Here is a 27,937-nt window from a genome sequence, read left to right on the forward strand (position 1 = left end):
ACTTTTATTTTCTCTCTTTTATTTTCATTTTTTTTGCTGCCGTTTTTTTGCCCCCTCCCTCTTTTAGTTCCAATCGCTGCCTGTGTCAGATTTCGATATGAATACCATAGTAGTCAAGACAAATTCAATTTGAATGCTTAAAGTAAGACACTTTCAAAAGACGTACATTATTTCAAGTCAAGAATACCAGGGTAAGATAAATGTAAGAACTTGATTGACGTTTAGAATTGCTAATATAGTTAAAACTCACTTTAACATTATTGATTCATTGCGTTCTTGATCCAAGCAGTATCTGCAACGCAATTTTTGATTCTTTGTTTATTGCCGTGTTTTTTTTTTTCTTTTTTGAGCAATCACAATTGCTAATTGTTTTCACTTCACCGTCCTTGATGTCCGGTTCCTTTTTCAACCCCACCGCCCTCTGCAGGCGCGGCTCCGGCGCGACTCCTCTGGTCTTGAGCTCTGTTCCCCGATAGCCGCTGCTCCTGGTCGATGGCGTCCATGTCCTAGACACACGCACGCTCATACACAAACGCGTTTTTACACACATACACACACGCCAACGTGTACACACACGGGTCTACGCACACACACATGCCTACATTTACACAACTATACACACGTAACCGCCCAGAGGAGAGCCGCCAAGAGGAGGGATAGGAACCGTTTCTTGAAACAAGTGAGTGGGCTTGTAACCAATGAGTAAAGTCCAGTCGCAACTCGTGATTGTGAAAAACGTAATTTGAATGCAAAATTTCAAAATTCAAATCAATTTTGAAAATTCGAAAGATATTTTTTTTTTTTTGGAGGCCATATAAAATTTCATTAACAAAGCTACAGTGATAAAGAATGATCATACAGAAATCAATACATTACCATGAACATAAGTATTTTCATGCATCAATTTCTTACATTCAAAGTTTAAGTTTTCAGTAAACAGTTGTATTTCTTCATTATCATTTGAAATTAATAAAAATAAAACAGACTTTTATTCCGTTATAAATACATTACGCTTTGTAACCAAATAGTCAAAAATAGTAAACAAAAATGTCAAAACATTTTATTTGGCGACAATGATTTTATTCCCTAATGCTCGTAATCGTGAGGGGATTCATGATTTCAAGCAAACGTTCTAGTTGCATTGCTATCTGCACTGTTTGATTGCACAGGTTTTTATGTATCAATGCAGTTGGCATTCAACACTCAATAAAAACAGTTCGTGTATCAGATGTGGCCGCAATTGTAGACTGGTTGTAAGATGTATTTTTTAAGGGACATCAGGTAAATGACGCAAGGATGTTGGCGATGGCGATGAACGGATTTGACCAGCAAACGGCTTTCTTCTGTGGACAAGAAGAATGGCTGATGCACCTGGCGAACACTCTGTCGCATTCACACAACTGGAAGGCGCAACGGTTGAAGACTGCATTGGCGTAATTTCCCCCTGCTGAAAAAGAAGTATGTGAAAATTTTGAATTAAAATTTCTTCAAAAAGTTTATTTTTAATTTATTACAATGAACTTAAAAAAAAAAAATTAATTTGAATTTTTGGCATCTTGAATTCAAATTATGTTTTTCGCAATCACGAGCGTGTGTGTTTGTGTAGGCGCATGTGTGTGGGTGCGTGGGTGCGTAAGTGTATGTATGCATGTGTGTGAGTGAGTGTTGTGTACGTGCGTGTGCGTGTAGGTGTTCGTGTGTGTGTGTGTGTGTAGGCGTTCGTGTGTGTGTGTGTGTGTGTAGGCGTTCGTGTATGTGTCTGTGTAGGCGTTCGTGTGTGTGTGTAGGCGTTCGTGTGTGTGTGTAGGCGTTCGTGTGTGTGTAGGCGTTCGTGTGTGTGTGTGTGTAGGCGTTCGTGTGTGTGTGTAGGCGTTCGTGTGTGTGTGTAGGCGTTCGTGTGTGTGTGTAGGCGTTCGTGTGTGTGTGTGTGTGTGTAGGCGTTCGTGTGTGTGTGTGTGTGTGTGTAGGCGTTCGTGTGTGTGTGTGTGTGTGTGTGTAGGCGTTCGTGTGTGTGGGACATGGACGCCACCGCCCAGCAAAAGTGGATTTCGGGGGACAGTGCTCAGGACCAGCCGCGCCGCCGCCGGTGGACGGTGGTGCTGCAGGCCTGGTCCAAGCTGAAAAAGGCACGGACGCCAAAAACGGTCAAGTGAGAACAATAAGCAATCGTGATTGCTCAAAAAAAGACTAAGCGACATTTTTTCTACTACTGCTAGCTAAAACGAATTAAGCAAAATACAAAGGGTAGTTGCACATTTTTAGATCGATTTTGATGTAGGATTAACGACAAGAAAATATTTTCGAGAAAGGAAAGCTAACAACAGTTTATACTTGGCAATATTAACTATCGTTTGCTACATTAATATTTTTTATTTTTCTAAGTTGTCGCATGTAAACGAGCGCTGAATAGAACGATACGTTTTTGCGTATTCCAACGAGAAGCATTCTTATTGTACAATTGAAAAACTGAGTGAGACGCATGGTAAGAAAAAATTCAAAGCGTAAAATAAGCAATATCTATGGAAAATCCGGTCGATCAGTTTTTCTATACGGAAAGAAGACTCCAAATGAATACCCGAAGAAGGTACGTACTGTTTTAAATATTTCCAAAGTGAGATCACTGGTAAGAAGGAAAATTCTACCGATGCAGAAATCAATCACTTCAAACCCTTCTGTAGCAACAGTAAATAAAATAATAAATCAAAATTTACAACTTAAAACAAAACAGCTAACAAACGTAACGTATGTAACGTAACTATGTATTTCTCATAATATAAATAAATACCTTTGTGCTGAATAGTAAAGTCAAAACAAACAACGTAAGTAGAAGCACAAATTTGTAAATTACCGCAGACACGTGTTTCGGCGTTACAGGGAACGCCTTTTTCAATGCAAAAAATAATGAGCTTATGGATGAAAAGACATCCGACAAAAGCTTTTGTCGGATGTCTTTTCATCCATAAGCTCATTATTTTTTGCATTGAAAAAGGCGTTCCCTGTAACGCCGAAACACGTGTCTGCGGTAATTTACAAATTTGTGCTTCTACTTACGTTGTTTGTTTTGACTTTATGTATTTCTCCTCTCGATTGTAAGCGAGCAGATTATCCGCGAGTCAATCAACAATCAGAAAAATGTATTTTCGCAGAAAAAGCTGATACCAATGGCTGTTTTTTGTCGAAAAATTGCAAATTCAAACTCAGTTGTTTTTGTTTTATTAATTTATTAATTTATTTATTTATTATTATTATTATTATTTTTTTTTTTTTTTTTTTGTGTGTTTTCTTCATTGTACATACACTTGTTCCATATTGATGCGTAAGTTTTATTGTGCGAAAATACGAAAATTTTTTACTGTATTGTATATATTTTCATTGTTTGTAGAAAGCATTATGTATCAATACAGCTAAGTTTATGATGAAGGACACTTTTTACCTTATTTGTCTCTCATTTTAGTCTTTTTGCGGTTTATCTGAGATTTTTATTATCCGCGGCACTCGTGCCACCCAATTCAGTGGAAAACCGAGAGTTGACTGTAGGATCATTTACCATCGCAAGGGAAAAGTAAAAATATCCAATCTTTATTTTAAGAATGTAAAGAAAGTTTCAATAATGAATTTATGATTGTCGCAGGTTTCTATTACACTGTAAAATTGAAGGCAATAAAATCAACTTATTACAGTACACTATCTGGTGAATGTTTTTACATCCGGTATTTAAAGTAGCAATTCCATTCTTTATTCCAACGATATTCAAAGTGTTAAACTGCACCATGACAGAGCTACAAGTCATACTTCGGAAATTTAAACTGCATTCCTTGAAAAAAAAATGAAACTTGATACGGGTATTGCATGAATACCTTGTCAACATATTCTTACAAAGTCTTCTGATGTATCTTTTATGGACTATTGTGCTTTTGATCAGTTGAAAAGAGCTCTCTATAAAGCAAACCCAATACCATTGGAAAGTTGTGAAACAGGATAGGCAAACGACACCTCTAGAAAAGTCATGAAAGCCCTGCTATCACGAATATCATGGTGCAGATTTATAGACCAGAAACAAGATCAGATTAAACATTACAAAATGTAATTTTTACATTTCAAGCACTAAAAAAATTGCAATGAAATCGTCCTAAAAATGTGTAAACACTTTCTATATAACTGTGAATAAGAAAGCACATTTTAAAATTTAAAACATATTAACGTTAGTTTAAAATTTATTCATCAAATTATTTTGGCTTTTTTTTCACGATCTTTCCAAGTGTATTTAATCTAAGTGTCGTTCAAAGATACAATCTTTCCTTGTTTTAACGATCAGTAACTAATTACACCACGGGTGTTTAGTAAAGTTTTTACGCTGATAAACTGATGAACCCACTAGTTAAAAAACCATAAATAGAACAAAAGTTACAAAAATTTCACGTGGTTAAACTTACCATTTAATCATAACGCTCTACTGCATTGTTAGGACATGGTGAAATGAATGGAGAAACATAACACTTATTTTACTTGTAATCTCAAGTATGTATCAAGTCATTGGTTTTTCTCAGATGCTTGAAATGAACCCCCTTTACTCTTCTAATTCCACACCTTGGTACAAGAATGAACCATTAAGAGGGAAAAAAAAGAAAGAAAGGGGAGGGGGGGGAGCGACATCGAAGTTCAGTTAGTTTCAGAACATGTTTTCAGATTTTACACGCTTAAAATACGTACTTAGTAAGAAGTAATTACGAAAAGGATACATGATTAGGATAACCCTTTTGCAGATTTTACACCTGAGTTATGAAACATAGTGAGCGAGACTATTGCCACATAAGCAGCATCAAAATTTCAGTGGAACGTTAAAAAAAATGTGAATAGTCTCTTATCTAGAGACGTCCTGCAATGGCAATGTCTTCAATAGCGACTGCAAAACAGCAAAAGGAAACCAAAAAAACATTTACCCTGGGAAACTTTAGCTCAAAAGTGATGTTAGTAAATCTGAAAATCATTCCCATACAATAAGCCAAACGCTAGGTTAGGTTCATCAGAATGGTTCACTGAAGCAAAGCGCATGGTCCGATTTTGTGAACGTAATTGAAAATGATACTTCTTGCAGCAAAATTCTGGAAGAAGCACCCTATTTGAAGAACAAGTTCAAGTTATCGATGGAATGACTCTGGTCCATAATGTCCCAAACACTACTTTCAAATGTAGCAAAGATTTTGCAGCTCTCCAAATAAAAATTAATAATATTTTCTCTTCAAGAGTCAAACTACACGAGTGGACCTTATACACGATCGGTACATCTCACTGTCGTTTTCATAACTTGAAAACTAGAAGTTTAGAAAGTCTCCTTTGCCTTATAAAAATTCACAAGGTACCAAATCAGTGGTTTCGTATCACAGCCATTCCTGAAAATAAAAGGAACCTTTAAAAGTACATTTCAGAGTATGTAATATGTAACATATCCATTCCTGCATCCAAACAATTTCTGGTGTTTGGTAGCTCTGAAAACGAAAATGAATATTATTTAAAATCTGAGAGTTAAGTAATAAATTTTTCTGAAATGCCGAACTCCAACCAGGACGAAGCACGCAACAGAATCTTTCTTCCTGCATATGATTCAGTGCAAAATAGGGGAAAAAAGTAACTAATAGTTTATAGATCAGAAACTAATGAATTTTTAGTGGCAATCTTTGTTAAAGGACAGAGGTTGCCATTTCATGTGCTGGTGTTGTGGAAAGGAAAAGAGCTTCTGGATGGCATCTATCTTTAGGAACACTTACGGAAAAAATATCTAAAATCTTACATGCTTTCGATGCATTTTCCGCCTCCGATTCAACAAGTAAAATAGGAACAAAAAAGTATGCTTTCACTTTACGAAAAAGTCGGAAACTGTTTTTTGTACACTAGAGTTATCATTAAAACAATATCTAAGTACTTCCGAATTTCAACTATTAGAAGCTGTATTATAAAAAATTGTCAAGAAAATAGGTATTTCTTGCGAATGCAACCATTAAGTTAATTTCTTGTCATTTCCATCAGAAATAAATATAATATCAGCTCTCTACCATGCTCCTGCAATTCTTTCCAACATTTGCTAAGAAGTATTGCTCAACTGTACTATTGAATCAATTCCCCTGTACCTTAGCAGTGCCTTTATTAGATGTAACCAAGTTTGGTTTTCACTTGGATGGAAATAAAACAATAAAGCCACACCTAATGATGCAGCCAGTGTTACCAGAGAGTTTAATTTCACCCTGCGCAAGCAAGAACTGTAAATAATTTTGTAAATGTTTTATTAATAATTCATCTTGCTGTAAATGCTGTGCTTTTAAGACTAAAGCAGAAACCCATAAACTACAAAATACTCAGAAGAGAACGATTCAATAGAACAATTACAAGTCAACGAAAAAGGGTATGATCTAGCTTTCAGAATTTCTAATATATTAATGCTTTATGTATGCATATTTTATTTTACAATTATTTTTTATTACGCATTATTTTACTAATTTTTAATTAGTTTTTTTAGAACTCTAGTTTATAATTTTATATTTATATTCGTTTTCATAAAAGCTCAAAGATGCTTCTCATTTTTTATATTTATTTAGTACATATTATTTCTTGGATCATTGTTCTTTGTTAGGTAAATTATAAAAAAAACAATATCCACAAAACAATACTCGCAATATTTTTTTGTGCAAATTGAAAACATAAATTTATAAAAATAAATTAAAATTGTACTTGAATTGAAACTACTGTGGGCCTGGTTCCCCAGTTCCTCTTAAATTTAAAGCAGTATATAACGAAATTAAAACCATAAATGAATACTTTGCAATCAGAATAAGTTTGTTAACTGAACAATTAATAGTTCGTCATAAGGATAATAAGGTTATTTTTTCTCCTTAGCATGCTGGCGTTTTATTCAATGCGCTAACTTAGGCGGTGCTTGTATTTTCTATTTCGCTTTCTAACGCTTACGTTGGTAATAATTAAGTACTTTTAAACAAACTGAATGATGAAGTTTCAGATTTTATTGATTCCCTAAACGGTTAAATAATTTTAAAGAACTTATCTTTGAAAAAAATGCTTTTCGTATTTTATTCAAAATTTTTGCATGGTTGCTAAAAAGGAATTTTACTTATAAACCAACAAAGATAGGACTATATAAACATATTTAGGTTTTTCAAGCCCTTGTTCTGTTGTATCTTTTGCCACATTTTTAGTGCTTTACCTCCTACGGTTCGCGAGTTATGAGTGTTTTATTAAACTGCATCCCCCCACTGCTTTCCCCCTCCCCCGGGGATGTCGACCGTCGAGGAGGTGGGCGACATGTGTTTACATAATCACTATAGTGCCTGTAACAATAATCAGAAATAATTGTGCGTCACTTCTTCCACGCATGCTCAAAACCCCCCTTCAGATCTTGAACTATACTGCGAATAGTGTTTGAGCTTGCCACTGTCATTTTGTTTTTCAGCGCGTTAACAATACTTAAATAATTTTAACAGACTGAATAATGATATTTAGGGTTTTATTTATTTGAAAAAAAATCAAACAATTTTGATTTAGAATTTATCTTGATTAAAAAAAAGAAAAAAATTTATATTGCGTATTTTATTCAAAATTTTTGCCTATTTACGAAAAACGGAATTTTACTCAGAAACTAACAAAGATGGAACCATAATCATATTTAGCTTTTATAAAGCCCTTGTTTTGTTGCGTCGATCACCAATTTTTTCAGTGTTTTATCTCAAATAGTTCGCAAGTTATGAGTTTTTTAGCAAACGGCTCCTCCCACTGCTTTGCCCCCTCCCCCGGGGTTGTCGACCACCCAGGGGGGCGACGACATGTGGTTTCATAATCACCATCGTGCCTGTAACAATAATCAGAAATAACATTGCGTCAGCCTTTCCATGCATGCTCAACCCCCTTCAGATCCTGGACTATAAAGTCATTTAAACATTTGGAAACGCACTTTCTGCACACTTAGGTAAACATAGAAGAGAGCATTTTTTCTTTCTTTTTTTTGTGTGTGTGTACTATTTAAGTAAATAAAGCGCACAGTTTTTTTAGTGATCTTTGTTTTTGTTAGATACATTTTGGAAATTCTTCAAATTTTTATATGCTTCACTTTGCGCTTTCGTTTCTAAATGAATACTCTTTAGTTCTTTATACTTATTGCTGTTTTACTTTTATGGGTAAGGATGAAGCTCAATTTTTAATGACGTCAAAGCGGTGTGTTTTGAGTTCTTTCAGTTAAAACAGAAAACAAAAGTAGCGATTGTTTCTCACAATTATTACTGACCCAGGCAACGCCGGGTATTTTTGCTAGTTTTAAATAAAATTATATGGAAAAGGTATCCCATATATGGAATACTATAAACACCATCAAAATTTAACCTTGACTTAAATGAGATTCTTTAGAAACGTTGGTATAACATAGAAAGAAACGCAATTGCAAAAATCACAATCCAGGTATCAGACTCTGGTCCTGTGCAACCATCATGTGCCCAGAGCCACACATGAGGCACTTGACCCATGTTTACCCATGGGTATCATTTGAAAACAGCACGCGACAGAAAATATACACTCCGAATCTTCAGAGTCTGGAGCTGTATTTCCTATCAAGGCATCGAGCTCATTGTCTGTATCAAACAGCATCATCCCCCTCCTCATCATCGTCTGAGTCTGACTTAGGCTTAATTTTTTTTTTCTCTTAGCTTTTTTCCTTATTCCATAATTGGATACTATGATTCGTCCATACTTGGATTTTTCAACGACTTCAAACAGACATTTATACTGACATCAGTTTGGATAGGGACCACCTCCCCTATTGCTCGGCGTTAAGACAGCGAACTCTAGTTGATCGCTATTGGGAGGCGAGGAGCCGTTTGGTTTCATAGACTTTTTACTGTAACTGTTTGTTTATTTTTGTATTTGTTCCCTGAGGGTTTTGTTGTTCTTTTTTTCCTTTGTTTTATTTGTTCATCGGCTGTAGTGGTCTTGTAAACTTTGCCATTAGAAGTAAAAAAAAAAAGAAAAAAAACCGCTAAAACCCACAAAAGAACATCTAAGCAATGTCTAGAAGTTATAACAATAATACTGTGTGTACTTTTTGTACGAAAAATGCGTGTTTTTTACATACCTTAGAAAGTTGTGCGGAAGCGACAAAACATAACACTGCGACTGATGAAAAGGCTCGCTCAACTGACATGTTACTACTTGTACAATCAAATATTAAGGGAACTTAGTAATTCCCAAATGTCAAAACTCAATGCAAAAAATCCATTTCTCAAATCTTTGTTCAAAATGTCGCTTGACACTTTTAGAACGACTTAGAAAAGTTTGAAAAAACCTGATCTGATATTAATGGATTTAAGGATTTTAAAAACTTCAACTGCACTTCTTTTCTAATTGTTTTGCGTTCTTTAAACACTGTTTTCTCAGTTTCTTTCTTTTCTTTAAACAAAATCATAAAATCTAAAGCAATTAAACAAGACGCATTCATCAAAGAACTTGAAAATTCTTTGTGAGTTTGATACAGTCGGCTTCACAAAATTAAGGATGGGTTGTTATCTTTTAGACGTAAAATATTTAAAAGGAAGCACAGGAATAGAAATCATGTTTTTTTTCTACGTCTAACTATACATGTATACTTTTTGATTCTTTTACATACTTTTTAATTTCTTTAAAAAAATAATTCATAAATTGCAAAATTTATCCCTAAAGTTGCACAGCATACTTTTGTGAGAGTAACAAAAATTTTTGATACAAAATAACAGAATTTCAAATTTCCAAATTAAAAAAAAGTAATTAAATTTAAAAATTTTTCTAATGATTTTTTCTTTGTTTGTCATGCGATAATTGTTTTTCAATAATTACTTTCAATAACATAAACATGTCATACATGAAAATGTTCAAGAATAAAAAATTGGTCTGAAGGTACAAAGTCTCTTTTAGCAATTTTAGTTTTGTTCAAATAAGTAGTTTCTTCAAATTTCATTCATTGTTACGCAACAAGGCAGAAAGTAAAAAAAATTTTTGGCGAGAATTTAGGGTGGCGTTGTTGACGTAAAAGTGATGATCTTTTTTTAAGGGTAACATCAACGCAATATTTATTTCTGGATGGCTAATATTGTGGAATATGATATACTTACTACATTGTGCGTTACCACGACCTCTGCAAAGCCAAGCATATCTAATTACGTATAGCATAAAGGGGGGACATGCCAGGCGGGAGTAGCACCAATCATGGGTCAGACAGCAACTGAAAACAAAGCAAACATTAATTGGCGAAACAATGTCTAACTCAAAATAATACTACCCTGGGCAGGTAAAAGGCAGTATCTACAATTGAGGCCGTGGAAAGGGCTACAAAAGGCAGTGCAAAGGGTTTTAAGTGACAAAATTAAAAATTTGAAGATAACCAGTACAAATGATTGGTGAAACTCTCCTCTGGGGCAAGAGATGGTACTTAACCCTGGTGAGTGCTGTTATACACAGCATGATATAGAAAAACTTTTTAATGAATGCCTACCTAGGACTGCATCTTTAAACGCGTTTTACTCAAAACTTGAAAATGTTCACTTACATCCCTTTGCTTCTCACTGCCTCAATTGTTTTTTTCCCTTTATTTATTTATTTCATTATTTATTTATTTATTGCATATTTGGCATCTACCTGACTTCAATTTTATTGAGCAAACATGCCCAAATTATCCATTTTTATCATGATACAGTCAAGCCTGCTTAATTTAATAGCCAATTTCCAAAAAAAAAAAAAAAAGAAAAGAAAAAAAAAAGCATTCTAATAAGGGAGATATTCAGGGTTGGCAAAAACCCGGGTTTTTTAAAAAAAGCCCATGAACCTAGGGTTTTTTGGGTTTTTTAAAATAACCCCCCCCCCCAAAAAAAACGAACTAAAGCTGGGTTTTTTAAAAAAAGAAATGTTTTTTTTTTGTCTTTTTTAAGGGAAAATGTGTTGTACTTGTAGCATATTATAGCGTAATATATGGACAAAGCGCAAAAATTGTCTTGGGGTTAAAAAAAAAACTTTAAAACTAGTTAAAATTCAACGTTTTCTGAAGAAAAGTATAAACGACTACGAAATCCAAGAATGGTGAAGTTTCAGATTTTTTAGTTTCCACGATTACTAACAGTTAAGGCAAAGTTACTTCTCGAGTGATCAAGTCTATTGTTCGTTTTTAATTACTACGTTTTTACTTTTTGCAGTTTACTTTATTGTATTTCATTTTGTTATGCAAAACTACTGTAGAACCTCAAGTGGTTTAAATTCTTTTTTACTGAATTTCAGCTTAGTCAAGAAATTTCATTGAATTTTACGTTGACTGTTTTTCTATTTCTGTGTACAGAGTAACAAATATCAAACTTTTTCGTAAGATAATGAAAATACTGTACATCCTATTTTGTTTTCCGTCCGACCGTTTGTAACACCTGTTAATTTCTAAAAAATATACCTTGTTTATTCAAGATTTGTGACGTGTTGGCTTGCAGAAAATAATTCAAATGAAAGCCCTTTAGCTAGAGTAGTTTCCTCCGTACAATCTACAAATATTGAGAAAATCAGACGTGACAGGACTTAGTCAAGATAATTTGAGTTATTTATTGATCAGTTAAAGAAAAAAGTTAAATATATTTATTTAAAGTCTTTGAAGTATTTTTTAAATGCCATTAAGAGTTAAGAAATACTATTAAAGCCCAAAATTCATTTTTTATGTCCATTGTCTGTGGTGAAGAAAAAATTAAATTATTTTTTTAAAAAACTTCTTAGAACATTAAAAAAACCCAAAAGTGGGCTAAATAATGGGTTTTTTTTTTGAATGGGTTTTTTCAAAAAAAAAAAAAAAAAAAACTATTGAGTCCAACCCAATTGGGTTCAATCTGGCCAACCCTGGAGATATTCTATTAAACGGGATCAAAATCGCGAGTTAAAACGGTTACATTGGAAATTTATTATATTAAGCGGAATATTCTTTTAACCGATATTCTAAGCGGGCTTGACTTAAAATCCATTTCGATTTTTTTCTAGGGATAAGACGACAACAACAACATGTTTATTTGATTTCCGCTGAAAATAAAGCATGAAAAGAAGTTCAAATCTCAAAACTTTAATGGTGTTTTTAGGGAATCAAACGCACGATTCTTCTAGTAACTCTGTAACCCATTTTTGGAGATACTTTCAACGGCAAAATATCTTTCAGTGTTCCTGAATTTTTTTGACAATAAGTGTGAACACGTATAGTTACTAATGGGAAGTTTTCACTTTTTTATTTTATAGAATAGTACAATATATAGTGCAAATATAGTAATTGTTTGACATTATCTTGCGTCTTCATCTGCACTTCAAATGTCATATTATTCTATAGAGTTTTGTATAGCTAAATAACTGTTTCGTAAAAAACCACATGACTACTGTTTTTTTTTTTAAACGCCCAGTCCCCTTCGGTTCGCCTGTATTTAAGCAAAATACGTTACAAAGAATCTCCTGGTGATAATGACTCAATTTTGTTAAAAAGAGCAGATAAGACTTCTGTTCTTAGCACGGTAGTGTTATAGTGTCTAGAATTCTCAGTGTGCTGAAACATATCGCACTCCGGCAACAGAAGTGACACAACTCAAAAGTTTGAAAAAACGAACTATTTATTGATTTAAAATCTAAATTTAATACTCGACAACTCACATAAAGTTAGTAACATAACTGGTGCTTAGGTGACGAATAAACGATGTAATCAATAACGACAGATCATGAATTTAATGTTTCATAACTTCAGTTACAGATACAAAAGGGACCCTACATTGGTAATTTTTCCGAATTGAAGTCCTAAAACGAAAGTATAAGTCATCTTTGATGACGTTAAGAAAACGAAAAGGGTTCAAATCTCCCTCCCGGGAAACTTATCGGAACTGAAGTTTCAAAAAGGCAACTTTTATGTTGTAAGAGGTAAAGTAAACAGTAGACCCCTCCTCGAAAGATTTCTAGATCCGTCCTGCATAACACACAAAAAAAAAAAACACACTTTTAAGTATACAGAACCGATTAGCAATTTTTTTAGTTGCGTCACTTTTGGTGTCGGGGAACTCAAAGTACTGCAAAACTAAAGAAATTCTTTCATGGACTAGTTTTCTAATTATTCTCATCATTAGTAGTGAGCATGTTCCACTCATTAGACTTGGTTCATTAGACTAGCTGAGAAAGTCAAGTTCTTTTAGAAAAAAATCATTTAGGTACACTCTGAGGTTCGAAAATCTTTTTCGCATACACAGGAAGGAAGATCTTTGCATTTACAAGAAACCATCCCGAAAAATTCTTTTACCCGTTTTCTAAAATGTTACGTAATTTCAGATTAGTCTTTCCACTCCTTATTCATTTCATTAAATTTTGACATTTGTAATGAGTGTCCAATTGTTTTCAGCATTCGGTAATCAAAAACTGTTGGAATAGAAGTTCTAAGCTAGAAATTTTTAATTTCATCAACAATATAAGCAAAAATTTTAGATATCGTCAAAGAGTTGTTATCAGAAACATTATCGAAAGTATTGACGTAATTTCTTAGTTGTGTAGCTTCGGGTTTTATTACTTTCTTAAGAGAAATATAAAACAAAACAATTTTCAAGCTGATGATGTCCCTGATGCACGTAGTTGCTGTTGTGAAAGAAGTCGGAATTGATCTTATTGAAAAACGTATTGAATGATAAAATACCATAATCAAAGACAAATCTAAATGGATGTCATCACTTGTACGTAAATGTCATAAATTAAACACATCAAGGAAATGGTAATCCTAGTAGTTTGTGAAATAGACCAATGATAAGGAGGAAAGATAAAACTAGATTGAGCGTTATGGTTACTTTTAGCTGTCAACATGACAGCTTTTTAGACTAGTATTACGTGAATATTTTGCGAGGTTGACCTTTCTCTCAAATGATATTTTCTAAGAACGATACTTCTCCTAAATTTCTTCAGACACAGACCATTTAATTTAACTGTGCTAAGATTCACTGTCCCCCCCCCTTCTTTCTTAATCACAAGATTATCTTTCATGCTTGCAGCACGGTTTTACAGAGGACGCGCAGATCCTTTCGGCGCCCAAGGTATTCTGGTCATTTAGGAGCAAAAATCATGGCTAAAGGATCTTGAGTTTGATTCTGGTCAAAGACCCTCCGTGTACGGTAAGGGGTTTTGATACACGTTGAATTTGTCGTGGTCACTCAGTCCTGTACGTACCCACATCAAAACAATGCTTATGAGGGTGCTGGATCAGGAGAGGCTCGGTTCATTGTGTGGATCACAGACCGAGCTGTCTCCAGAGAGCCACCTAACTGGTAAACCACCACTACAGTTGGTGCGGAAGAGCTTGGGGGTGTCAAGTCTATCATTATTATTGGTCTGCGGTGTGAATAGCGGAAAAAACATTTAAAATTAAAAATAAAAAAATAAATTCTTAAAAAATCGAACGAAAAGATTGATAGGCGATAAGGTTAGTTTTTTATGCTTCAAAAAATAAATAAATAAATAAATAAATAAGACATAAAAAAGCAGAAAAAGTCGTGGTTTAAGTCATTAAATCGATCGAGAAATTGACTTGTGTACTGGGCAAATTATGTGTCAGAAACTGATTAAAAAATGAAATGAAACAGAGGGTGCTCTTAAGAAAGTTTATCTTTATATTTTCCCTACAGCAGGAATATAAGGGCTTTCAGGAAAAAGGAGGTAGCTCAATTTTTGTAAAGTTTAAATCAGGTTCACATTCTGCTCTAAAAAAAGGATTTCCCCTTTTGATACAAGAAGGGGTTAGTCCCAGTTGTTGTTTCGGGTCAAAAAGCTTACCAGAAAATGTAATTCATGGAATTAAAACGTTCGAATTTCAAATTTTACTTTCTATTTCCTAAAACCGTAAACTATAGAGCTGCCTTCTTTTGCTACTAACGCTTCCATTTTGCGTTTTACTGCAATTTTACCTGCCGAATGAATACGAAAACACACTATATTACTTATCAATGAAATCCACGGGTCTTCCAGCACCTCTGAATCCGCAGAAGCATCCGTATCTTCGGTAACGGAGAGGGTCGCAACCTGTTTGGCATTGAATCATGTGACCTAATTGGAAAACGCTTCTTGTGTCTTCAGTTTCAGATAAGTATCTCACGTTTGACAGACTCGCATTCCATTCTGAAACTAGAAACAAAGCAAGTTCTTTACGACAGAAATAGCAAACATCATAAACCGGCAGTGTTTTCAGATGCGGGTTCAAGATAGTTATCTAAATTGCAATAAACCACCGACTTCCACGCTCTTTTCAAATGTCACCAAAGATAATTTTAAATTGCAATTTTAGGACTTCACTTTCGAAAAATTTCCGAGGAAAAGCCATGTAACCGCTCTTTCTGCCTTCATCTAACCAAAAAAATAGTTATATAATAAGAACAAAAACCCGACTGCGTAAAAACCAAAAAACTAAAACGAAAAATGTATACGCCCAGTAGTTTCGAATGTTATTTAGTACTACTGAATAACTTCACCATTGAAATAGTTTTATAATCGATATACACATAAGACAAATCATAAATTCCAAAACAGAGCAGAAGGATCAACAGTCGAATCCCATTTAAATTTTACGGGGTTTCTTGATTGGTCCAAAAAGGAATGGGCGCCTACTGTTGATCCTTCTATTATGCTTTTGAATTTATAATTTGTGTTTTGTGTGTATCGATTATAAAACTATTTCAATGGTGAAGTTATTCAGTAGTACGTAATAACATTCTAAACTACTGGGTTTATATATTTTTCCTTTTTGTCTTTTTGGGTTTTACGCAGTCGGGTTTTTAGCTTTTATTGAATAATTATTTTTTATTTCACACTTTTTAGTTAATTTTCATTGACTTAGTTATTATGATTATATGACGGTTTTTGTCTATCACGTCAACTTTTCAAACTACAGGATACATTCAACAGTTGTAAAAATTATGCATATAAGGTAAAATAAAGTAAAAACTTACCAAATGCACTGTTTACAATGAACAATTTTATTCATACAAAAGCTATAATAGTTGCCGCAAATAAAATTGTGTATTTATATGCATTAAAGTAAAAATTTTCGCGTTTAGCTTTTTCTGGAGTGTTTAATCTGTGGATATTCTCGCTTTTACTCCAGCAACAGTCAGCCATTATATATGCATCCAATCTACCTTGATGTTGTGTCTCCATGACCTTCAAATCTTGGTGGAATCGCTCACCCTGTTTTTAATCACTGACTGCACCAAAATTTTTCGGGAAGTTTTTAAGATGGCTATGCAAAAAATGCAATTTGATCCTCATGTGGGAACCAAGCATTTGGAAGCTCTCCACAAGATGTTGGATAATTTCGGCGTAATTCTTGGCTCATATATTTCCATGAAAATCTTTAGCAATGTTTTTGAATGCCAACCAAGCATTCTTTTGAATTTCAAACATTGTTCCGATGAAAGTTTCATCTTTAATAAGCTGCCGAATCTGTGGACCATCAAAAACACTGTGTTATATTTTTTCAAATGTAAACTAGAAAATGCCGAAATGAGATTCTTAGAAGAAAAATAGTGATTCCTATGATCCATGCGGGTGCTGATCTATGTTTCCGCAGTCCTTAAGAAGCCCAAAGGACCAAGAAATTGAAAAAAAGGAGTAGCACTTACAAGGAGACGTTACGGTCTCGGAAATTCAGATCGGGATGAGATTCGGCAGAATACAGTGAAACCTGTGTAAGTTGACCACTTGCGGTGCAGTACTTTGGTGGTCAACTTAGACAGGTGGTCAACTTATAAAGGGTGGTAATGATTTTTTTTTTTTTTTTTTTGTCATTTTCTTGCACCATGGACCATGTATTCATTCAAATATTTTTGCTTTTTTTCCTCGTTTTTTACTAAATTAGACATTGTAGTTTTAGAAATTCCGTATGTGTCAGCTAATTTTCGCCAACTTTCTTCCTTTTCATATAATTTTAATATTTCATACTTTTTATCAATCTCAAGTTCAACCAACTTTCTTTTAGAAACCATTTTATGTAAAACTTTTACACAAAGAGCAACAAGCTGGGCTCTCCTAGTTCATATAGGCAGTTGAAAATGAAAATATCCTATCTCTTAATCCCTTGCACCAGAAATAAGTAACTATTCTCTTTAGCACAATTCCAGTGTTGCCTCAAAATATTGCTACTGGAAGAAAAGACTTTGTACTTTTTCTACTGACACCAGTTTTTTATTTTCATTGAACAGGGAGTACAAAAAGCAATCTCAAATAGAACAACAAAAGAAAAACAAGTTCGGAGAATTAGGAGCAGCATAAACTTTATGCTGTTGTTTTATTTAGTTGGTAAAATGCTGGTCTAAAGCATCAAAATTATTCTTGGAAAGCTATAAAAAATAATAATAATAAAAGAAAATAATTTGCTTGATTACGTTAAAAAAAAAAAAAAAAAAACCCTAGTGGTCAACTTACAAAGGTTTTTTTTACAATACTCCGAACCAAATTTGGTGTACATTAGTGGTCAAGATCGACAGGTGGTCAAGATAGAGAGGTGGTCAAGTTACAGAGGTTTTCCTTCATTATATAAGATAGGTCCAATTCCGTTCCCGACAAAAGCGGTCAATATAGACAGGTGGTCAACTTACAAAGGTGGTCAACTTTACAGGTTTTACTGTAGTAGTATCCCTTAAGGGTACTCTCAAGGTAAAATAATAAAGCGCACTAGCCATAGAATTCTGAGAAAACAGCCTTTAAAGAATTACGCGCAACTTATAAACTTGTAGAGATTGTTCGTAAACAAGCGCCCGGTGGTCATGTGGGCAGCGCTCTGGGGTTCCATGCAGCCGATTCGGGTTCAAATCCACTGCAAGTTTCTTTTTTGTTCATTTATAAAGTGACTATTACTGTTTTTTGCAGTTTGAAAAGAAGGTAATACTCAGTTTAAAAAATATGATGTATTTTTAATGTGTGATAGTACATTAAAACTCTATTTACTATTCTCACGAACAAGTGATTACACATTTTTAAATACTTTGCTCCTTAAATCTGTTATTTGTAAATTTATCGTCTGCTGGTATTTTACATTGAATATTCAACTCTTTATTTTCCATCTATTATCGTCTGCAATGTTCATATTTGTTTTCATCATTAAATTTATTTATCGTCTGTGCTGTATATTAGATTGGAACATTCTACCGTGAAAAAGGATTTCAGTTTTTAAAATATGGTGAATCGAAATGGTCGGTTACATAGACTAATAATAAGAGTAGACCGAGCTATGGCAACCCTTTGGCTGCTCATAAACCAAACCATGTGACTGGTGGATATCCTAGCAACAGCGGGCGTTGATCGTGCTACGATCAACGCCAGCACAAAATAAAATAAATAGAATTGATGGAACACGGAAGAATGATCTTTTACGTAGTCTGATTTGTAAATTTGTTATTCTAAGTTGTAAATATTTTGTTAATATAGTGAGTTTTTCGTTTAGATCGTATTGTGCATTTTCATTAGTCAATTTCAATAACTCTATAAGCAATTAAAGATGCAAGCGCCCAAAAAGAATCAGCAAACGGTAAGATTTTTACCTAAAATTTCAATTTAAGATACCGATAAGTACATTTTTGCGTTAACGCAAAACGTTTACGCCATTACGTTCACGCTAACGCTGACGTAGCAGTTCCAAATGAAATAAAAGTTACTGAAAACTGTGATCAAAAATTAATGCCGAAATAATGCATAATTAAAAGAAACACAGTTCAATCTCTGCACCTGGAAAAAAAATTATAACTAAAATACATTGTCTTAAAATACATGTCGAGTGCCAAACTATAGATAATGTTGCCATCGAGCAACCATGCCGCCAAAATTTTCGCCAAGCCTTCCACCAGTCACATGATGTATCTATGAACCAATTTTTTCATCAGCAAGTTTGAGAAAGCTCGGTCTACTCTTATTATTGGTCTATGGTCGGTTATTGAAATAACCCTGAAACAAATAAAATCTGTTGGCAAAATGGATCAAAATTCATTGCACAGTGAAATGTTGAAGCATAGATTAAAAGATGCAGTCTTTTATTACGAGAGCTTGCTTACTGAAAATCATTTGATTGCATCAGAACCATCAAGTTCAATTTCTCGTGAAACAATGTTAATGGGCGAAGAAATTTATGAACGTACTATGGATATGCTGGTTGAAAAAATATTTGTAACCGATGACGAACTTGCTCATGAAAATGAAAACTGTGAGGAAGAACCTTTTGAGCAAATCGAAATTCAAAGCTCATCAGCTGAATACGAACCAGAAGAGAAAAAAAGAAGAGAGGTAGAGCATCTTCCTTTGGATTACAAAATTAAAGCTGTGAACATAGCAACGGCTCACCCCACATGGAATCTTATCTACAAACATTACAAAAGAAACGATGCAGTCGGTTAACAAAAAATGAATATTTATCGCAACGGGAGAGAGAAATAAAAAATGGAAGAAATCTATTCGATAAATACGATGTAATCAATTCTTGGACATATGATCGTTTTCTAGAAGCGCGAGAGAATTATCAACAAGTTACGACTCGGAACTTGCAACAGTGGGCTCATGACAGTTTACAGATTTTGAATTTAAAGCATCTGACAGTTTGGTAAAAAAATTCAAAAGGAAGTATGCCATTCGTCTACGAAAAGTCACAAAATTTGTTTCAAAAAGAGAAACTGCGACGATCGAAGAAACTTTGGCTTCTGCAGACACTTTTGTAATCCAAACGTTAAAGTTGATACCGAATTTCAAAAACGATTATGTTATCATTACTGACCAAACAGGTAAGTAATTAAAAACTTATTTTACGATCTTCAGACCAAGGGCGGATCCAGCTTCTGGTTTAGGAGGAGGTCATTTTCGGAAAGGGAGATGTAAAAGGGTAATTTTTGTGTGAAATGGGCAATTTTTTTTCGAAATATGTCCCATAAATGCAATTTTATTCTATATTTGGTCATTTAAAAGATGGGTCGTGATCCCCCCGCACGACCCTCTCTTTGGATCCGCGACTGCGTTTGATAAAATATTTTAATTCCCATTTCCTTTTTCCAGGATGTCAGTATCAGTCGGTGTAGAACAGGACTTTGGCTCAAAAGGGAAGTAAAACTATTTTCGTCAAAAGGCACGACATGAATAGAGTAACGCATTCATACACCCTCAATATTCTCTTACCCTGTCTGGAAAAGTTCTGCCCCTTGTATTTGTTTCTTTACAAGAAGCAACTGGTATTTTTGGCCCCCGAATTCAAAAAACAATTGATGAATACTCGCAAAAATATAAAAATGTCATATCTTCGAAATCAGGAAAGCTAACGACAGGACTATACACCGAATTTTTGAACCGTTGCTTGAAGTTTTATGTGGGAAAAGAAGAATTTCTATTGATTATCGACTCTTGGGGAGGACAAATAAAACCTGAACTATACGACCAAATTTTCCGGGATGATGAAAAATCTCCAACTTGTACAGTTAAAGTGATTCCACCAAAATATACTCCACTTGTTCAACCTTGCGACGTCTATTTTTATAGAAAGGTAAAGAATTTAATAAAACGTATACAAAATTGCGCGTATCTTGTTGAAAATAATAGAGAAATAAATACCCGTGAAGACTGCATAAAAATACAATCAATTGTCCATCATCAAATGTCATCGCCAATTTTTGATAAAATGATTCGATAGGCCTGGTATACTTCTAAACTTTCTGACAAAAGAGAAATTTTCCTGAATGTAAATGAAGTATGTTTTCCAACGACTCTTTCATAAAAAAGTTGCTCCTGTAAGCAATCTTCCTATATAAATTGTGCAAGATGTCAAAACAGTTTTTGTTTTCCATGTTTTTATGATAAATATTATTCTGGTGTAGGCATATAAATAACAACTATATTGTTAAAAATCATCTATAAATTAAAATCTACAGTAATTTTGTAGCCGTTGTAATTCAAATCTCATCAAAAACAACCCTGTTGTAAAAATTTCCCCGCCAAGAAAAATCTTTAACTTTTCCGCACAAAAAAGAAAACCTGTATCCTAAACCCAAAAACCCTCAGCCATAAAAAGTTATGATATCTAGATTGCCCGCCAAGTATCTGCCAAACTGTCATCCTCCCTCTTCTCCTTTTTCATCACAGCTACTTCCATTAGAACCTCCTCCCTCCTTCAACTCCTCAGAAATATTGATACATCTTTTAAATTGTTTATCTTGTTTGGCGGGAAGCTTTTTGCTCACCAAGCAACCACTTCACTTTGAAAAGCTTCCCGCTAAAACAAGATAAACAATTTAAAAAATCTATTCATATTTCTGAGGAGTTGAGGGTGGGAGGAGGTTCTAATGGAAGCAGCTGTGATGAAAAAGGAGAAGAGGGAGGATGATAGTTTGACAGATACTTGGCGGGCAAACTAGATATCATAACTTTTTATGGCTGAGGGTTTTTGGGTTTAGGATGCAGGTTTTCTTTTTTGTGCGGAAAAGTTAAAGGTTTTCTTGGCGGGGAAATTTTTACAACAGGGTTGTTTTTGATGAGATATCATACATTTTTGCATTGATATTATTACTTTGTCTGTATTTTTTGAATTGAGAACTTCAAGTCAGAAAATTTTCAATTGAAACAACGCTGTTTTGTGTTTTTAAGGAACAATAATGGCTAGCCTAATTTTACATCAAGTTATTTTCTGACTATTAAGATTCTATGTTCGTTTTGCGAGAACTGGGCGGTTTAAATTTTATTGCAATTCTTGTATCCTCTCTGTTGCAAAGAAAACTTCTTGGATAATAAAATACTATATTTTAAATTATATTGTCTTCGAGTATTTTACAACTTCGCAATAAATTCTATTACAGTTTCTTTATTTGACAGATTATTCAACATTTTTATAAAGATTTCTTTAAATGTTTTACAGCTTGAGGGCTATTTTAATCTAGCTTTTCACTTTTTATTTAAGAGCCATTGTCTGTAAGGATCAGGCAGGTTGTGATTGTTGACGTTTTTAATTTTCTTTATTTTTGCAAATGTTGTTCCTTATCATGAATGTGATGTTTGTGCAAAATATGAGCTTTGTCTGCCTTACCGTTTTTGGGAAATTAAATTTTTAAATTTAGGGGGCGTGGCACATTTTTGCGTGTTTTTCAAATTTACAGATTTTAAAGTTCTTGTTGCTTTAAGCGCCCCTATAATGATATGGATTTTTAAATTCTATACTATTATATGGTCTTCTTAGATACTATTACAGCTGTCAAATTGGTGTCACTACGAAGGCGGCGGCCACAAACTCCGTTTAAAAATGACCGAAAATGATTTTTTTTTACTTCATTCAATGCCAATTTTCTCAAAGCACCTTCATGATGACACCAACGTTTTTACATAAATTCCTAACTACACTTGCATACATCAAAAATATGTAATAAAATTGGTGTCACTATAAGGACGCAAGAATATATTGGAACTTTTATGTGATAAATTCCACAAAAATGCAAATGTTCAAAATCAATCTACTACTCTCGCCCTCATAGCAGAGATCTGAAACTAATTAAGTTTCATAATTAACATGTTCATCTAACATATGAACTAAAAAAATCGGTGTCACTCCTATTACTTTCTGAAATATAATCATTCAAAATTAGTATGTAATGGAGTTATTTAAAAAATGAGTTTTCTAATACGAATGGCTTTTTGCACAGTTTGTTTTAAACTTTAATATAAAATTACAGTAGTGACACCCAAAATAATATGTTTTTAATGCTTTTTATAAAAAAAAAGCTTTATAAAAAGCATTAGAAACACAGTAAATCGATATAGATACAGATGGACGTATTGTGTAATGTGCATTATAGGCTAAAATAGTTGTACTAATATTCATATTTTTTCGACCATACTATTTTTTTATCTGTTATTTATATTAAAAATGCAACTATTTATAACATAATGTCTTAAATAGTTATGGACATAATGTATTATATAGCGAGCATTGAGAATTTGAAACATAATTTGAGGATGACGTAGACTAAAACAAAGAAAGCGTAAAAAATTAAATCATCCAGTTTCAGAAAGACGGTCATCTCTTATTGATATCTGGTAATTTTGTAGCACTAAAACTTGGGAAAACATGGTATCCCGGAGAAATAGTAGAAGTTGACCATTTTCTAATCTGAATACAACTGGCCCCCTCATAGCAGAGATCTGAAACTAATTAAGCTTGATAACCAACTCGTTTGTCTAACATTTGAACTAATAAAATTAGGGTCACTCCTACCATTTTGGAAATATAATAAGTTAGTATGTTGTGGTGCATTTTTTTCATTTTTTATTATTATTTTTAATTTATTTTATTTGTTTATTTATGTATTTTGTTAATTTAATCTTATCACACCCAGATAGTGTTTTTGACAATATTTATTTTTAATTTATTACAAAGAAGCAACGTTTAACGTAAACAGCTTTGGGTAGTAAAAGCGTTTTATCTTTAATAGAAAATGCTCGTTTTGATATAGGTGCAAGAGGATCTACTGTGCATAATATGTTTAGATTATCATACCAATACTCGCCTTTTTTCCAGACAAATAAATTTATTTATTCCAATCCTTCTTGCCATGCATTTGACCTTTACTTGCAAATGGTCAACTTCTACTATTACTCCGGGATACCATGTTTTTCCAAGCTTTAGTGCTACAAAATTACCAGATCAATAAGAGATGACCGTCTTTCTGAAACTGGGTGATTTGATTTTTTATGTTTTCTTTGTTTTAGTCTACGTCATCCCCAAATTATGTTTCAGATTCTGAATGCTCACTATATAATACATTATGTTCATAAATATTTAAGACATTATGTTATAAATAGTTGCATTTTTAATATAAATAACAGAAAAAAAATAGTATGGTTAGAAAAATATGAATATTAGTACGACTATTTTAGCCATAATGCACATTACACAATACATCCATTTGTATCTTTATCGATTTACTGTGTTTCTAATGCTTTTTATAAAGCTTTTTTTTATAAAAAGCATTAGAAACATATTATTTTAGGTGTTACTACTGTAATTTTACATTAAAGTTTAAAACAAACCGTGCAAAAAGCCATTCGAATTAGAAAAGTCTTTTTTTTTAAAAAATAACTCCATAACATACTAATTTCGAATGATTATATTTCCGAAAGTAATAGGAGTGACACCGATTTTTTTAGTTCATATGTTAGACGAGTATGTTGATTATCAAACTTAATTAGTTTCAGATCTCTGCTATGAGGGCGAGAGTAGTAGTTAGATTTTAAACATTTGCATTTTTGTGAAATTTATCACATAAAAGTTCCAATATCTTCTGGCGCCCTTATAGTGACACCAAATTTATTACATATTTTTGAAGTATGCAAGTGTAGCTAGGAATTTATGCAAAAACGTTGGTGTCATCATGAAGGCGCTTTGAGAAAATTGACATTGAATGTAGTAAAAAAAATCATTTTCGGTCATTTTTAAACGGAGTTTGTGGCCGTCGCCCTCGTAGTGACACCGATTTGAAAGCTGTGATAGTATCTAAGAAGATCATATAGTAATATAGAATTTAAAAATCCATGTCATTATAGGGGCGCTTAAAGCAACAAGAACTTTAAAATCTGCAAATTTGAAAAACACGCAAAAATGTGCCACGCCCCCTAAATTTAAAAATTTAATTTTTCAAAAAGGGTAAGGCAGACAAATCTCATATTTTGCACAAACATTACATTCATGATAAGGAACAACATATGTGAAAATAAGAAAAATTAAAAATGTCAACAATCACAAATGCCGTAAACTGCCTGATTCTTATAGACAATGGCTCTTAATTACATTTTTTCATAAATCGTGGATTATTTTATGTTTTATGGGAGAATTTTAATTGTTTGGTGATTTATCTTTTTCTTGATAGAAGTCTTTGTCTTGTTTAATACCTAGTTTTGTTTAAAAGTTCATTTAAAAAACGAAATAACGCATGTTATCACCAAGAAAAAAAAAACTAAGCCATTAAATATTTTAAATTTGAATGTGTCAGAAGATCTATACAACTTTACTCGATGTCAAATCGCGGATATCCCAAATTTGCCATAGCGAATGCGCATGTTGCGCGCGGACTGTAAGCTCATTAAAAGTCTTGCTTAAATTAATTGCAAAAAATTCAGCTAACAAATTACTGCAAAGCACGGATATCCACACACGTATTTCATACATTTTCAATTCATTATGTGTTTGTGAAAAATCCATTAATTTAGAAAATAAGCAAACCAATAAAAAAGTGCTATTTTTCGCTTTCAATTAAAAAGTTATATGTGCCGTATTCATATGCGTACAGTTTCATATAATTTATCACGTAAAATACTGTAATGGTTTAATCCAAGTTTCGCGCCGACATTTAAAATTTCTTCCCTTAATAAATATATAAAAACTGAAAAACAGGGGGAAGGAAATTCGTATCAGCAAAACTTTGTGGAGGAGGGAGGACAGCATTCTAATCTCATTCATTAATTTGTTTCTCTGCTTAAGTATAAACAAACAACATAGAATCTGGAAACAGAAAGCCCAATGAGCTAAGTCTGCGCGCATGCGCAGTCGCTGTGATAAATTTGTGATATCCGCGATTTAACGTCTAGTTCCGACTGTTCGATAAGTTTTAGTCTTGTTTGAATTTCATTTCCTAAGACAACTTTGGAATAACTGTTAGATCTGTTCTAACCTTGCAATTGCAGTCCGAGATAAACAAACCCTATGAACTGAGAGTAAGTACATAAGAATTTAGGGAAAATTAGTGATTTTCAAACTTTAATTACTCCGGCCCATGATGTCCCTGGGGGTTGAATTTTTGTGTATGTACCCAATGGCCCCCAAGAATATGTATACAAAAAATCATTACCGTAGCCCCCGGGGGCTGTGATAGAACCCCGGGAGGGTACAATTTTGGGGGTAAAAACGAGGGGGGAAGGGGATGGGGGGGTCAAATGGCACAAAAGGCACATCAGTAGGGCACAAGGAATGTGTGTGCGAAATTTCAGCTTGATTCCTTTTTTCGTCTGGGAAGTAGCCCAGTCAAAGAAAGCGAAAACTTTTTTGAACAGCGATTTTATAACTTTAATACCTCCTCCCCCTGATGGTCCAGGGAATTGTATTTTGGTTTACGGCGTCAGGGACCACTAGAGATTGAGTGTACCAAAAATCAACTCCGGGGGTCTTCATGGGGCTGAGATACAGAGGGGTGAAAAAACCCAAAAAACCCCAACTTGTTCTGTCGTGTAATCTTGTTCTTGGTCGCTTTTATTTTCTTTCGTCTTTGGCGGTGGATTTGCTTCTGTTGGCTGCTGACGTTTGGTTTCCTTGGCGGGGCGGGACGCTCCCGCGTCGCGTGATAACTTGTATCGATTTAATTTATCTCCATTTTCTCTAAAGTGTTTTACGTGTTTAAAAATTTCGCATTATCTTCAATTCAAACTGCACAAAGCTGTAACAGTCACTTTATAAATGAACAAAAAAGAAACTTGCAGTGGATTTGAACCCGGATCGGCCGCATGGAACCTCAAAGCGCTGCCCACATGACCACCGGTCGCTTGTTTACGAACAATCTCTACTAGTTTATAAGTTGCACGTAAAGCTTTAAAGGCTGTTTTCTCGGAATTTTATGGATAGTACGCATTATTACTTTACCATAAGAGTACCCTTAAAGGATACTACTAGTCTGCCAAATCTCATCCCGATCTGAATTTCCGAGACCGTAACGTCTCCTTGTTAGACGTATTAACGTTGCAACTATACACTGATGGCCTCTGGGGGAGGGCCCTACAGATTTTGTTGGAGGGGACCCAAAATTTATAGATTTGGGCCTCGATCCATGCTCAATTCCGCGGAGAGTAGTCAAATTCTCATAAGTTGTAGAGAAAAAGCTTGACGTGGTAGAAGAAAACTAAATATAGTTTTGAAATCAGCAAGCCTAATTATCTATAAAACATCTATAAAACAGCTCAAAAATGCATTAACAAAAACAAAACAATAAGCAGATATACTTTACGAAAATCTAATAATGTTCTCAGGAAAATTGTACAAATCATATCCAACACTTTTGAATTTTATTTAACAATTTTAATAATTTCCGCCTCATTGACGTTGATTAAAAATAGTCAAGTGCTTCGAGCATTATTCGTACCATATTCACGACAACGATCCATCACAAAATGGTCTCACACTCGATAAACCTTGAATAAAAATTAGTCACGGTCGTGCTGCAATATGTTTGAAACTGTTTACTAATGCAGAAGTTCCATCAAAGAGGGAGGGGGGGGGTCATAGTGCATACTACGCCTTGCAATTTTTAATGTGGGGGGAGGGGACAAGTCCGTACTTTTAACGTTTTTTTTTTTTTTTTTTTTTTTTGAGGGTTTTTCGTTTTTAGGGAACACTCCTTAGTATTTAGAGGGAGTGCCATCTCTTTAGGGGGTGGGGGGCACCCCTGACTACTGCATTGACTGAAGGCTACCTAAGTAGTCTTAAAAAATGACTGGCTAAAGAATACATTTAGAGTCTTCCGAACACAAATCCACATTAGAAAAATATTTATGCAAATCAAATCAACCAAAAGATTTTAAAGCAGTAACACACATTACAAACTCTTTCAGCTAAACAAATTCTTACCTTCTTCATCTGCATTTGCAAAAGCACAAAAAATTCCCAGAGCTGTCCATAAGAGTAAGAAATGTGGTCGCATAACTGGACCACATTGCTGACGGGAATGCCTTCCTTTTCAGGAAGATACAAACGCGCACTTCCTCTGGTGGGATGCTATCTCAAGACAGCGGAAAAAACTCCTCAAGCGTACGCTCACGCAACCCGAGAGAAACAATAAACCAGGGAACATATTTCTTGCTTCCTTTGGACGTCCTTTGTCTTCTACTCGAG

At 34.0% G+C, this 27,937-nt stretch overlaps 1 protein-coding gene across 1 annotated transcript; it reads right to left on the minus strand.

Moving 5' to 3' along the window:
• Nucleotides 1-1,163: 1,163 nt before the first annotated feature.
• On the minus strand, nucleotides 1,164-27,760 carry LOC129223348 (basic phospholipase A2 caudoxin-like). Its single transcript, XM_054857919.1, has 4 exons — nucleotides 27,674-27,760; nucleotides 14,994-15,177; nucleotides 10,140-10,249; nucleotides 1,164-1,447 (listed from the first exon to the last, which is right to left on the minus strand). Exons 1-4 carry the CDS (start codon nucleotides 27,744-27,746, stop codon nucleotides 1,278-1,280), a joined length of 537 nt encoding a protein of 178 aa, XP_054713894.1. The 5' UTR covers nucleotides 27,747-27,760; the 3' UTR covers nucleotides 1,164-1,277.
• Nucleotides 27,761-27,937: the final 177 nt, after the last annotated feature.

The sequence above is a fragment of the Uloborus diversus genome, chromosome 5 (genome assembly GCF_026930045.1).
Source record: "Uloborus diversus isolate 005 chromosome 5, Udiv.v.3.1, whole genome shotgun sequence".
NCBI classification, from domain to species: domain Eukaryota; kingdom Metazoa; phylum Arthropoda; class Arachnida; order Araneae; family Uloboridae; genus Uloborus; species Uloborus diversus.